Here is a 13,441-nt window from a genome sequence, read left to right as displayed (position 1 = left end):
TCAGATGACTACTCACTGCAATCAGAGTTTATCTAACATTTTCTCTGTGTATCTAACATTTCTGCTGTGAATTTGCCTAGATATACAACTCTTCTTCTTTCCTGCCTCCTTCTCCAGTCTCTCAAGCAGTCACTTAGAAAATTATTCAAATAATGTCTCTTTGGTCAGTGGCTGAAGGGAAATAAACTGGAGTTTTAGCTACACAGCATACAAGGATTAACTGGTAATCCTGTACCTTTTCAGAACCTGCTTCCTTTTATATGTTCCTTCAACTCTCCCTCATGTTCTCTTTTATATCAGCCTCTTTTCATTTTAAAAATCAAACAAATCAAAACAGTTCTTTTTATAGCCTGTTTGCCACTTCCACTCCTATGTGTCTGTCACAGTTTAAAGCTGGGCCGGCTATTAACCTGGTGGCAGATGCTCTCTGTTAACCCTCCCCTCCCCCCCCATCCCCCACCCTAAGGGAAAGGGAAAAGGGAGAGGAGAGACTTACGGGTTGGAAAGTTAAAACAGTTTTAATAACTATAGTAATGAAAAAGAGTATAATAAGAATAATAGAAATAATCAAATATATACAAAACCAAGATAGAGAGCTTGGAAATCCTCCTCAGGCAGAGCTGCTCCCCCCAGCACAGGCAGAGGGGAAAATGCAGTAGCTCCCCCTGCCATCCCACCTGCAGGCTTTTAACTGGAGAATTGGCAAAGCTGGTACCAATCAGTGGAAGACAGGAGGGCCCCTCCCTCCTGGGCCCCACCTCCAGGAGGCAGTGGGTTAGTGATAAGCAGGAAAGTGAGAATGACATGTATGGGATGGAATACCTCGTTGGTCAATCTTGGGTCACCTGCCCTGTCTGCTCCTCCCTGCAGGTGCAAGCCCCCTGCGGCTCTTCACTCATAAGCAGTGAGGAATTTAGCAGTGACCTTGGTTTCTCTAAGACTAATTGGCCTGGTTTGGGCCAAACCAGGACATTCCACCCCTTATTCCGTACCATTCACATCATACTCAGATCACCACTACCTTTTCATTTTCAAATATATATACACATATCACTAGTTTATGATTCATCTTTATGCAAAAAGTTCATCAAGTTCATTTAGTTCAGGATTGTGGGTTTCCATCCGGCTAGCAGTCTCTCAGGGCAGGAGACATGGTATGAGTTTTGTCACGGTTCATGCCCACGGGTTGCAGGTTAAAGATGTCAGTCTCGAGGAGGTTACTGGACGCCACTTGCAGCTAGCTCCATTCCCATCACCACTGTCTTAACCTGAAAGACACTTATGCAGCAACAACATACAGTTCAGAATTAAGTAGTCTCACCCAGAATCACATCACCTTCAGGGACACATCGGACTTCACCATCCTGCAGCATCACCCACCAAGTACATCCAGGTCCTTGAGCAAAAGCAATCCCACGAATGGGTTTACCTTTGCCCGTTACAGGAAGAACCCAAACAGTTTTTCCCAACAGATTCCTTTCATGCACCACAGGGACTTTATCTCCTTCTACTGTATGTAGAAGGTCTGATTGAGCAGGGCCAGCTCGATTGATAGATCCCCTGGTGTTAACTAACCAGGTAGCTTGTGCCAGATGCTTATCCCAGTTTTTAAAGGTTCCACCCCCTATTGCTTTCAGGGCAGTTTTTAACAGCCCATTATACCGTTCAATTTTCCCAGAGGCTGGTGCATGATAGGGGATGTGATATACCCATTCGATGCCATGCTCTTTGGCCCAGTTGTCTATGAGACTGTTTTTGAAATGAGTTCCATTGTCTGACTCAATTCTCTCTGGCGTGCCGTGTCGCCACAAGATTTGCTTTTCAAGGCCCAGAATAGTGTTCCGGGCAGTGGCATGGGGCACAGAGTATGTTTCCAACCATCCCGTGGTCGCCTCCACCATGGTAAGCACATAACATTTACCCTGGTGGGTTTGAGGGAGTGTGATATAGTCAATTTGCCAGGCCTCCCCATATTTATATTTCAACCACCGCCCCCCATACCACAAAGGTTTTAACCGTTTGGCTTGCTTAATTGCGGCGCATGTTTCACAATCATGGATAACCTGTGCAATAGAGTCCATGGTTAAGTCCACCCCTCGGTCACGAGCCCATCTGTATGTTGCATCTCTCCCTTGATGACCTGAAGTGTCATGAGCCCACCGAGCTAAAAATAGTTCACCTTTATGTTCCCAGTCCAAATCTATTTGGAACACTTTAGCAGCTTCATCCGCTTGTTGGTTGTTTCGATGTGCCAGGCCATCGAATCCACACAGTCCAATAAACTCGGCTGTCCCTCTCCTCCACCTGGCTGGAGGCAGGGCCCCCCTAATTAAGAAATGGATTCATGCTGCTCACAGGGACTGGACCTTCATTTCTCCTATTCACACTTGGGAAAAAGGGATTTGAGGCCCATCTACCCTGACTGGGGTCCTGCTCACTGGTAACTGGAGCAGCCATCCTTCTAGAAAAATTCTCTCTGGTATTTCTTTTAGCTTGCAACTCATGTACTCATGCTTGTAGGGTACTGGTAGGTTGTCCATGCCATCTGCTCATGTCCTCCCCATAACCACGCAGGGCAAACCACAGGATACCTCGTGATGTGTTCCGTTTCCTTTGAGCTGGTCCTGTAGGAGAACGTTTTCTCCTAACAGCTGCAACGCGCGCCTGTGTAGGTAGAGAGTCAAGTTTATTCTCGATCCTGGACAGTTTGTCTGACAGTTGTTTAAATGAGTCCTTGTTTTCCTTAGTCAGTTTTTCCACAGCCGAGATGCGTGCCTGCAGTGGGGAAGAAATACTATCTTCATACTGTCGCATACAGTTAGCCATTTCGCCCACAGTAGAACGTGCCATATCATCTTCTCCCCATACTAATATTGACAATGTATGGGTATATGTCGGTGGAGCATTCTTCACTACCTTCTGGAACATGGATCGGTTGCATTCCACTTCATCAGGATCTACAGGATCTACAACTTCCCGTGGGTGTCTATAAATGATCTCTTGCACAGCTAGTTCTCTAAGGTAGTTAATACCTTTTTCTATAGTGGTCCATTTGCTTAGGTGACTCATAACATCATCTTTATAGGGATACCTGCTCTTTACAGCTGACAAGAGTCGCCTCCAGAGACTGATAGTGCTTGACTTTCTTGCAAGCGCCTTATCAATACCACCATGTCTGGACAGGGATCCCAACTGTCTGGCTTCTCTACCATCTAATTGCATGCTGTCTGCCCCATTATCCCAGCATCGGAGCAACCAGGTAATAATAGGTTCACCGTCATAACGGCTGAAGTCTTTCCTTATATTTCTCAGGTCCTTCAGGGATAAGGAGTGGTAGGTTATCTCTACGTCCGAGTCCTCCTCTTGTGATAGTTCTGCTTTAGAAGGACCTTTCTTCTGTGATGGGTCTGCTTTAAAAGGACGATCGAGGAAACCCCCATCTGTGTCAGGCCCTAACTCTGCCTGAGAGGGGCCCTCACCTGGGTCACATGATGGCTCTGCCTTAGAAGGCTCTGAGTCATCATCCTTCTCTTCACGAGCTGATTTCTTTTGGTATTTCTTCCTGGTTACAGGAGCAATTGGTACAGATTCGATAGATGCTGGCGTCTGAGTAGATGCAGTGGCTGTCATGGGAGTGCTGAGACTTGTTAGAGTCTGAGTAACTGCAGTGGCCATCTTGGGGGGTGTAGCAGCTGTGGTGCAGGCTGCCGAGGCTTCAGTGGATTTAGTGGCTGTAGCGGCAGCACACGCTGTAGGATCTGAGGTGGCTGCATAACACCTACAACTGTCCCTGCACCAATATTTAATCTTATCCCACATCAGAAACACATTCAGGACAACCAAAAATAAAAATATGCCACCTAGACAGCACCATCCTAATTTCGCAAAATCTAGTGGAATCAGCTTGGCAGAAAAGGAGAAGGTACTATTTCCCAAAATAAAACTGGAAGTGTAATCATTAACAGAATCTGCTAAAGGACGCCTGGAGCGTGCAGATGAAGTCACTGCTACTGATTCGCGACTAAAGCTGCCCATCATTGTGTCATAGAGATAAGAGATCGGAATAGGAACTGCCCAGTTTATCACAGCATAAATCAGTATCAAACCCCATACCAAAACAATACATTTTGACCAGCGCCCACTGCTAAACTGCATGTAAACATTCATAAGAAGCAAGCAATAACACAGTGCCCACAACAGGTAAGGCATTATTGCAATACTCAATTGTGAAAGAAACTCTATAAAAAGACGAGATAACACAGCATTCAAAAATGACATCACCATCTTCACTATCTGTTTTAATTTTCAACCCCTCATAAATCTCAAAGGAAGAAATCTGATACTCTCTCAGCTGAGCTCTTCCAGGTCTCCTCCCACCAGAGCCAGGATTCAACTTATCAGAGCAACCTGTTGGAGCTTCTTTTGAGCCCCACATTGGGCACCAATGAATCTGTCACGGTTTAAAGCTGGGCTGGCTGTTAACCAGGTGGCAGATGCTCTCTGTTAACTCTCCTCCCCCCCCCACCCTAAGGGAAAGGGAAAAGGGAGAGAGACTTATGGGTTGGAAAGTTAAAACAGTTTTAATAAACTATAGTAATGAAAAAGAGTATAATAACAATAATAGAAATAATCAAATATATACAAATATATACAAAACCAAGATCAAGAGCTTGGAAATCCTCCTCAGGCAGAGTTGCTCCCCCCAGCACAGGCAGAGGGGAAAATGCAGTAGCTCCCCCTGCCATCACACCTGCAGGCTTTTAACTGGAGAATTGGCAAAGCTGGTACCAATCAGTGGAAGACAGGAGGGTCCCTCCCTCCTGGGCCCCACCTCCAGGAGGGAGTGGGTTAGTGATAAATAGGAAAGTGAGAATGACATGTATGGGATGGAATACCTCCTTGGTCAATCTTGGGTCACCTGCCCTATCTGTTCCTCTCTGCAGGTATGACCCCCCCCTTCGGCTCCCCACCTGTAAGCAGTGAGGAATTTAGCAGTGACCTTGGTTTCTCTAAGACTAACTGGCCTGGTTTGGGCCAAACCAGGACAGTATCTACTTGACACAAGGTATACAACTGACAGCTGTGCTAAAATGGACAAAAATGGGATCACTTTGTAAACATACTTTAGCAACCACAAATTTCTAATGTACCTTGAAATGCAAGCAAAAGATCTATCGATTTTGCCTGTGCCTCATAAATTCCTCCCAAACAACCTGTTTACTGAAACTCTTAAGTCACTGTTGTGATTAATCTGCTGTGTATTAAAAGCTACTTAATTGGAACAGAGAGATGGCAGAACGAGCTAACACTGTTATAAGTGACATAGGAATTGATTTCATTTTAATTTTACTAGAACTTTTGTATCTTTGTAGCCAAGCCAGTCCTTATGGACAAATATTAAGGACTAAGCCAGCTGACAGGGACCATACTCTTCCAGACAAGATAAACTCCAATGTAAATAACCTGAAGATACGGAGCAGAATAACTGAAGCTATAGATCAAGCTATGATGTTGCACTTTCTTGCTTTCCCACAGGAGATTTGGACACGCAAACTGACCTTTCAGCACTAAATACTTTCCCTGATGTAAGTAACACAGAAATTTTAGTCAGAAAAACTTATCTGGTTTCAAGAAACTTCTGCAAGATGACAACATCTAGAAACAAATAATACAACATGGAACATATCTTGAATTCACGGTATGTACGTATAATTATTCCGGCATGGCATCGGAGAACTCTCTAATAATAGCTATACATGGTGACATGAAATCCTCTGAAATGCAAACCTTTAAACTCATGGATTTTCCACTGTTTTGGAAAAAGACAAATATAAATTCTTTCCATATATAAGTTTCTAGAAAGCATTCTGTGCATAAAATATTAGCTCTTCTACTAAGCCAAATGAGCAATCAGAAATTTTAGTGCTTAAGCAGTACTTTGAAAATCTGAAAACTTACGTAACTGATAAATATTCTCTATAGAGAGAACTCTTGTTAATTATTAAAGTACAGCATCTTTCTTCTAAAGTACATCAGCATCTTTTACATGTAGCTTAGGTTATTAGAATAAACTGAATACCAAATCTGATTTGTATGCAGACTTGTAAGAGATTTTTAAGAATATAGTAAAGATTCACTTTTGTGTTTCAAAAAAAATTATGAAAGGCACAGCCTTCATCTGCATATCATTGTCTTCAGAAAAAAAAAGAAGAAAAAAAAATGAATATTCTGCTGAATGTATTAGCAAAAGTTTAAACATAGTTTAGCCACCTACAGAATGGGCTGCCCCTTCTAATCCTGCTTTCTGAGGAGGAAAAAATGAAAACTTTAATTCCTATTTCTGACAGTTTATCGCCTTTCCTGAGTCCTAAAGACACTGCAAGCAAAATAGTTAGGCAGTAGGGCTTTAACTCGAGCACTGCAGTAACTCAATAAAAGAAATATGGGATTGCTGAGTGGTAGCATTTTGCTACCCTAAGAGACAGATGGAGAGGATATGCAATAATCTTGTCTAGGAAACAGCTATGACTCATAAATTTGGATTCAATGTGACAAATTATCTGACAGATTTCAAAACAGTGAGAAAAACTAGTGACAGATTGAGATATTATCACATCTCAGTGTGAAGTCCAATGGCAGCTGGAATTATTGACCACCTAACTACCCTGAACTCCTACACTACTACTGAACAAAAGTGTCAAAACTACTATGTAGAGCAAAAACGTGAAAACAAATGAACCCATTTAAGGATAGAGCTGAGCTGATTTAAAGACTGGTGATGTTTTTCTTAATTCCAACTACCTTGCTCACAGTTGCAGCTTAGGGGCCCAGTCATGCTTAATAGCAAGCACCCGAGGAAGTCGCAAGGACTTTTCACACACAGTGCAGACACCATTTCCCTTTTCTTTCTGGAAATTTCAAGAGCATCAGCTGACTGCAGAGGTGAAGCTATGAACACAGGCAATTAAAGTTCTTTGGTGGATGATCCAGTCCTATAGAAGATGCTTCCACAGGGCACCATAGAGACTGCAACTCACACTGCTTCTGGAACCCAGCATCACCTCTACAACCTTCCTCCAACTTTTTTTTTTCCAAATAAGAACCAGGAAGGAGAAAGAAGATAATGATTTCCTAGTATTACACATAAACAGTTATAGCTAAATCATGCTAGATAGCCAGACCCACTTTGAAACAGATACCTGCCACAGACAAGTGCCACCTGGAAGGGCCAGCGATTAACCTGGCGTCTCCTCCTCCTTCTCTAAGGGGGTTCCCACACATCTGGCAAGTCTCAGCCAAAATCCCTCATTCACTTAATCATCTCACTATCATCTCAGCTACCCAGAAATAATTTTAAAGGGTAATTTCCAGTCCTCTTCTTTCCAATGATTCACCCTTCCTCCGGCCTTGTTGGCTACAGAAACTTGACAGTTCCCTTTCAGGCACTTTGACTGCAGCCTTTCAGACAAAATGACAGCCACCATGGGAACCTACAAGCACTCCGAGCACCAAGGCAGCCTGCTCACACCATTCCCCTACGAGGCACAACAGTTGTCCTGGGGAGTTACTTCTCACTTGCCAGACACCACAAAATAGGCATTATCAAATCCTCCAGTCTCCTCCGCTTGCCCACACAGTTTCCCACAACCTGTGCTCCCCCAGGGGCTGCTCCCCTCAGGACCACTTTACCCAGCTTGAGGAGCATGGCTCTAGAGTCCTGCCAGCCCAAAGGAATCCTGTTCAGAGAAAAACTTTTCAAGGAGATGAACCAGCTCCAGAGATGCCAAGTGAATTCTATTATCTCTTACACCCAGCCACCAAGTCCTGCTATCCGCTGCGAAATCTGAAAGCCAGGGCTAAGCCTAGGAAGCTTAGTGAATCAAAGGGATGCTCAAGGGCAGTGGTTACATACTTTCATGCCAGGCTCAAAGGGCAATAGTTTATCTGAATCCTACTGGCCCATACACCTCTACACAGTTCTTACAGACTATAAATTAAAGCATCCACTTCCCTTTTTTTCCTTTCAATGGAATACAAAGACCCCATGCATTACATCCTCCTTGTATGCCCCAGGGTCTGCTAATAAAAAGCTGTGTCTCTCACAGCACCCACATGGGAGAACAGGGCTCCATAGTGTGGCTTCCATGCCCATATATTGGTATAACGTAGAACACACTGGAAGTATGGATAAGGAAATGTATCTGTATCTGTCTCTGAAGGCAGAATCTCATCAGTGATCATATTTTAATATGAAATTAGCTGCCAACAAAGGCCTAGTATCTGCACTCATCTGTGGCAAGCAATTCCTCAGAGATTTCACTGGAATTTTAACTGAGGGACAGTGTTATCAGGAAGTCTGTGAACATCCAGCCCCCTGAAAAAAACCCTGTATATCTTTATTCTTCAAAATGGAAGAATTCAGTCTTTTAAAATTTGGCGGGGGAAAAAAACTTATACCAATTTCAAAAGAAAAAAAAAGCTACATTTTTATTCAGAACTGATTGGCAGCTTAGCTGCTCTTCTTCTTTACACTCTAGGAAAAGATCATTTCAGTAATTTTAGATTGCCTATTTCCAGCATTGTTCCATGCCGCATTAAAGACCTCATTCATTTCCCATTAGCACATTTTAGTTAAAATTAACACATAATCATTTTCAATGATCTGGCTTTCAATATATTTGTAAACAAAAATTAATCTCAAATGTAATACAAGGAAAAGCTTTGGAATTGTTAAAAATCATCCTGATAGAGCTAATCACTAAAACCATATTTTTTAACTTTTTTTTTTTTTAAATCCAAGAACACCAGGATTGCCAGCTGTACCCCCAGTTCCTCAGGATGGCTTCCTTAAATAAGAAATTGACACAATTCCCCCCAAAACCTTTGGCAATGTGACAAATAAAGGGAAACTGAAGACCTCAAGAATCAATTCAACACTTTAAGAGGAGACAGAGGACAGTGAACACCACATGAAAGCAGAATGAGCACCAATCTCGGTATATTGAGAACAAGGCAAAAGCAAACCTCCCTTCTCGTACCCTGGTATCCTTGCCCATATGCAAAACTACCAAACACCAAAACCTCAGTTCTCATACCTAGGGCTCCTTGTTGACAGAGAAATGACAGAAATGTTAGTGTAATTTTTGCTTGTGCAGGATTCAATACAATAAGTAACAGAAAGTGTAAATATAGGTATAAGAAGCTTTAACCAGGGCCAAAAGAAAACGAGAAGGAAAAACTGGAAGCTGAGAGAAAACACAGAGTTAGAGAGACGGAATAAAGGGTAACATGGGTTTTGTCAGCTGTGGGGATGGTGCCCCCAGTAAGTGTGCACTTGTGGTGATAACACAGCCGGCACAGTCCGTTCTAAGAAGGAGTTAGTCTCCAAACATGTGCAACTGGAAAACACTTTACATCATCCTTCAGCCTAAATGTTCAGGAGCTGTTTGCTCAGGCCAGTGCAGATGTTACACTGCGGAGCAGAAGTTCTGCACTATGAAGTGTGAATACTCCATTTTCCAGAAAATCATAATGATTTTCCACAGATCATGTTAGTTCTGACTCCATGCCTATGTACAGAGTTTCTCAGAGGTTGATGTGATCTCTCCTTTTTGGTGTTGATTATTAGTTTTAGATTACTCCAAAGGCTCTCCCTTATAGGAATATACCTAGGGAATTAAAATGAAGTCACTTCAATCAATTATGAAGTGCTGATATGCAAGACTGTGTGCAACTGACCATACAATTTGTACATTTGTGGAAAACTGCAAATAAATACAACTAAGTTACTGACAGACAAACAATTCTATGGCTCTATTTCACTGAAAAAAAAAAGCATAAAAAGCTAAAACATAAATAATGTCCTAACATTCCTCATCAATTAAATATTCTGGTAGTCTTACACTACTGCACATAAAAAATGAAGAAAAGCTACATATGATCAAAAGAGGCTCAGCTAGCTTTAAATACAGAGGACTAGGTGCTCTTGCAAGGAGCAAATTTTATGTTAAAAGAGATTGTGCTTCATCAAAAAGCAAGCAGCTGGGGAGCTCTAAATCCCAGCCACCTCATCTGACAGAAGTGCTGTACAATATCGGATTGCACCGTGCTCCACCCAAAGCCCTGCTCTTCGTGTTTTCCAATACGGAGTCATGACACCAGACTTTGTAAAACTCTCTTCTGTGTCACTCAGCATGACACACACTGTTTATCTTCTATACAGATGAGTATCAACATTAATTTCTAATTTGAAACAATTTGAGCCATTGTACCTACTCTTCTGTTTCTGCAGGATCAGGACTAAATATTACATAAAACCATCTCATTCAGAAAATCCTAAATTTAACTTGTGTTCAGCTGGGGAGGGAGAGCATACAGGAACATACGAGCATACAAGATCCAGAACAAAGAATCGCTTTTTCTTCAAAACTCTCCTTCCCTCTCAAGTAGTGTCGTAGTTAATATCCAGCACACCTGTAACTTGTAGTTAGTTTCACAAGTTTAGCAAATTGTATTTGTTATAATAAACCAAAGAATGTGGAAAGTGAAAGACAGTTAGTTACGGCATCCCAGGATCTTCGGTCTATTCTCTAGCAGCACTTGGATTCCTTGATGCTTAAAGGCCATAAGCAGAACTGAGCTGTACTGGATACTGCACTAACACAGAGCAAAACACAGTCCCTGTCCAAAAGGGTGGGAGAGAGATTTAAAATGCCAGAGTGAGAAGTTTAGAGTAACAAGGAATTAAAATCTCTAATGAAATACTTGTGGAAAACTAGTGTTTCCAGAACACATACATGAGAGAATTCCTTTCCACCCATCAGACAAGAAACCCCAAAAGTATTTTCAGCTGTCGCTTTAGTGCACTGCCCCACTGGATGGCCTTCTTCAACACAGCATCTATCATCTGCCACGATTTTATGTGGAAATTTTAACTTCTTATACACTGTGTATTGTGAACTCGGCACTTTTAGGCAGCACTAAATGTATTTGCAGGGCATTTGGCCTCCATATAAATCTTTCCTGCAAATGTGCTTAAAAAAAGGAAAATATTACTTTTGCAAACTATGATGTCATCTCCCTTTTTAGTAAGCGCCTTCCACAACCAACTTCAGCACGTACTTTCCGTAATGCACATTATGTCGCTTGCGAATGTTTTTGAGAGCAGCTACTCAAAAGTTTGATTTTGAAGACATTCCTTTACTAATCACATATATAGAACACACGTAAGCATAGCAAGGAGCAGACCGCACGCAGCGTATTTACATCTAAACATCAAAACAGAGCAACGGGGTGTTCATTAACAGTTTCTGGAAAGAAACTCTTCGCTCTCAGTGAAGTTCCCCGCTGGCGGCGACGCCGTCCCAGCCACATGTGAGGAGACCGGGAGACGCACAGGGTCGGGATGCTCCCCTTGTCCCCCGCCTGTACCCTTTTTTTGCCTCGCCCCCGGCACAGGTTTCCCGGGAAGTTTAGGGCACCTCGCGTCAGCCGAGCGCCTCCCGGGGCGGCGGCCGTCCGTGCGGCACCGGGCGCTCAGGGACCCGGCGGGGCTCTCCTCGGCGGGGCGGTACGGACACCCCGCGGCCACTCACGGCCCCGCGGGACCCGGCCGCCTCCGAGACCCCTGACGGTCCGTCTGGCCGGGGCGCGCTGTCCCGAGGAGGGACCCCAAAGGGGGCCGAGCGGCCGCTCGCCGTTCGCAGTCCCGCCCGCGGCCGGGCTCCCTTTCCCGCGGCGAGGGGAGCCGGCCCCGTCCCCCGCGCCGCCCCCGCCCTGCTCCTCACCTCCAGACCTGCCCCAGCTGCAGGATGTGGACGAGCGACTGCAGGAGCCAGATACAGAAGGCGCAGGACGCCGACCTGCCGCCGCCGGCGCGGGGACCGGCGGCACCGCTGCCGGCGGCGTTGCTGCTGCTGTTGCTGCTGCTGTTGGTGGCGTTGCTCTTGCTGGCGGTGGACGCCTGCCGCTGGGGCGTGCAGGGCCGAGCGGCGTCGATGTCCGCGGCCGCGGAGCCGCTGCTCACCAGCAGCTTGCTCTCGGCGGCGGGGCAGTGCCCGGCGGCGGCGGCGGCGGCGGCGGTGGCGCTGTCCTCGGTGCTGAAGTCGTGCGCGAACCAGCGGAAGCTGAAGACTTGCACGGAGAGGGAGCCCAGCAGCACGAAGAACAGGGTGAGCCCGAACCACCAGCGCTGGCCCCGCAGGTAGTAGTCGACCGCCAGCCAGATGTCGGTGCCCACGTCCGCGAAGTACACGGCCAGGGCGGCCAGGATCCAGAGGCAGTCCCACAGCGAGTAGCGCCGCTGCTCCCTGCCCAGCCGCATGCACAAGGAGGAAGAGCCCCCGCCCGAGCCCCGGGAGCCCCCGCCGCCGCCCCCGCCGCCGTCTCCTCCTCTGCCGCCGCCGCAGCAGCAGCAGCGGGAGCCGCCGCCCGAGCCGTCCCCGCCGCCGCCGCCGCTGCAGCACCCGCCCCCGGGAGCTTCATCGTCGTCGCTGCCGCCGCCCGGCCCGGCGCCGGCGGGCAGTCCCGCGGCCAGCGCCTGCACGGAGCCCGAGTGCTCGGAGTTCTGCAGCGGCGTGAACGCCACCTCGCCGCCCTTCTTCATCTTCCGCCGCCCGTCCGACTTCGCGGCCATGATGCCTCTCTCAGCCCCACCGGAGAGCAAGCGGGAGCAGCGAGCTCTCCTTTATCCCGCGCCTCCCCCTGCTCCTCCTCCTCCGCCTCCTGCCTCCCGCCCTCCGCCGCCGCAGCAGCCGCCGCGGACCCGCCGCTCCCCTCGTCCCCTGTCCCCGCTCCGCGCCGGGCTGCGCGCCCGCGGGCGGCTCCTCCGCGGCGGCCGCGCCCGCAGCGCCGCCTGCCTGCGGGGAGCCGCGCTCAGCCCTCCTTCCTCGCCACCGCCTCCGCGCGGGCCGGCGGTGCCGGGGCCGCCGCCGCGCTCTGCTCGAGCCGGGATCAGGCAGGGCAGCGCTGCCCGGAGCAGCGCATCCCGCCTCCGCCTTCCCGCCCGCCTCCGCCCGCACCCGCCGCCGCCACCACCCAGCTGACTGACGCCGGGAAAGAGGATGACCTCATCCCTCTTCCCTCGCTGCCGCCGCCCCCCTCCCGGCACCGGCACCAGCACTGGCGCAGGGGCGGGGAAGGGGGCGCTCGGCCGCCGGGAGGGAAGGGCCCGGCGCGGCCCCGGGGGTGCGGGAGCACGGCCCTGCGGTGGCGGGGGGAGGCGGCGGCTCGGCTGCCCAGCCTGGGGAGATGGGCGTCGGCGGCGACGGGGAGGCGGCTGCTCCGCGGGGCGAAGGAGCGGGTCGGCGGGGAGAGGCGGGGTGTGGCCAGCGCCCCCAGGGGCCGGGGATGCGGGAGGAGTGCGGCGCTGCTGCCGGCTCCGCTGCCGTTCCCGGTGTCCTCGGCGCCGCTTGGGGTGAGTCTGCCCCGCCGGCGGGGGGGT

General features: G+C 47.8%; 1 protein-coding gene across 1 annotated transcript in view; it reads right to left on the bottom strand.

Annotated features, from left to right (window-relative positions):
* Positions 1–12,634, bottom strand: part of XKR4 (XK related 4) — a 252,826-nt gene extending 240,192 nt beyond the window's left edge. The window contains exon 1 of the mRNA XM_068396982.1: positions 11,787–12,634. Within this exon, the coding sequence (XP_068253083.1) occupies positions 11,787–12,634 (848 nt within the window). The remainder of the gene's footprint in view (positions 1–11,786) is intronic.
* Between the last annotated feature and the right edge of the window lie 807 nt (positions 12,635–13,441).

Source organism: Nyctibius grandis, chromosome 3, assembly GCF_013368605.1.
Source record: "Nyctibius grandis isolate bNycGra1 chromosome 3, bNycGra1.pri, whole genome shotgun sequence".
NCBI classification, from domain to species: Eukaryota; Metazoa; Chordata; class Aves; order Nyctibiiformes; family Nyctibiidae; genus Nyctibius; species Nyctibius grandis.
The sequence above is the reverse complement of the archived record's forward strand: the minus strand, read 5'-3'. Positions and strand labels throughout refer to the sequence as shown.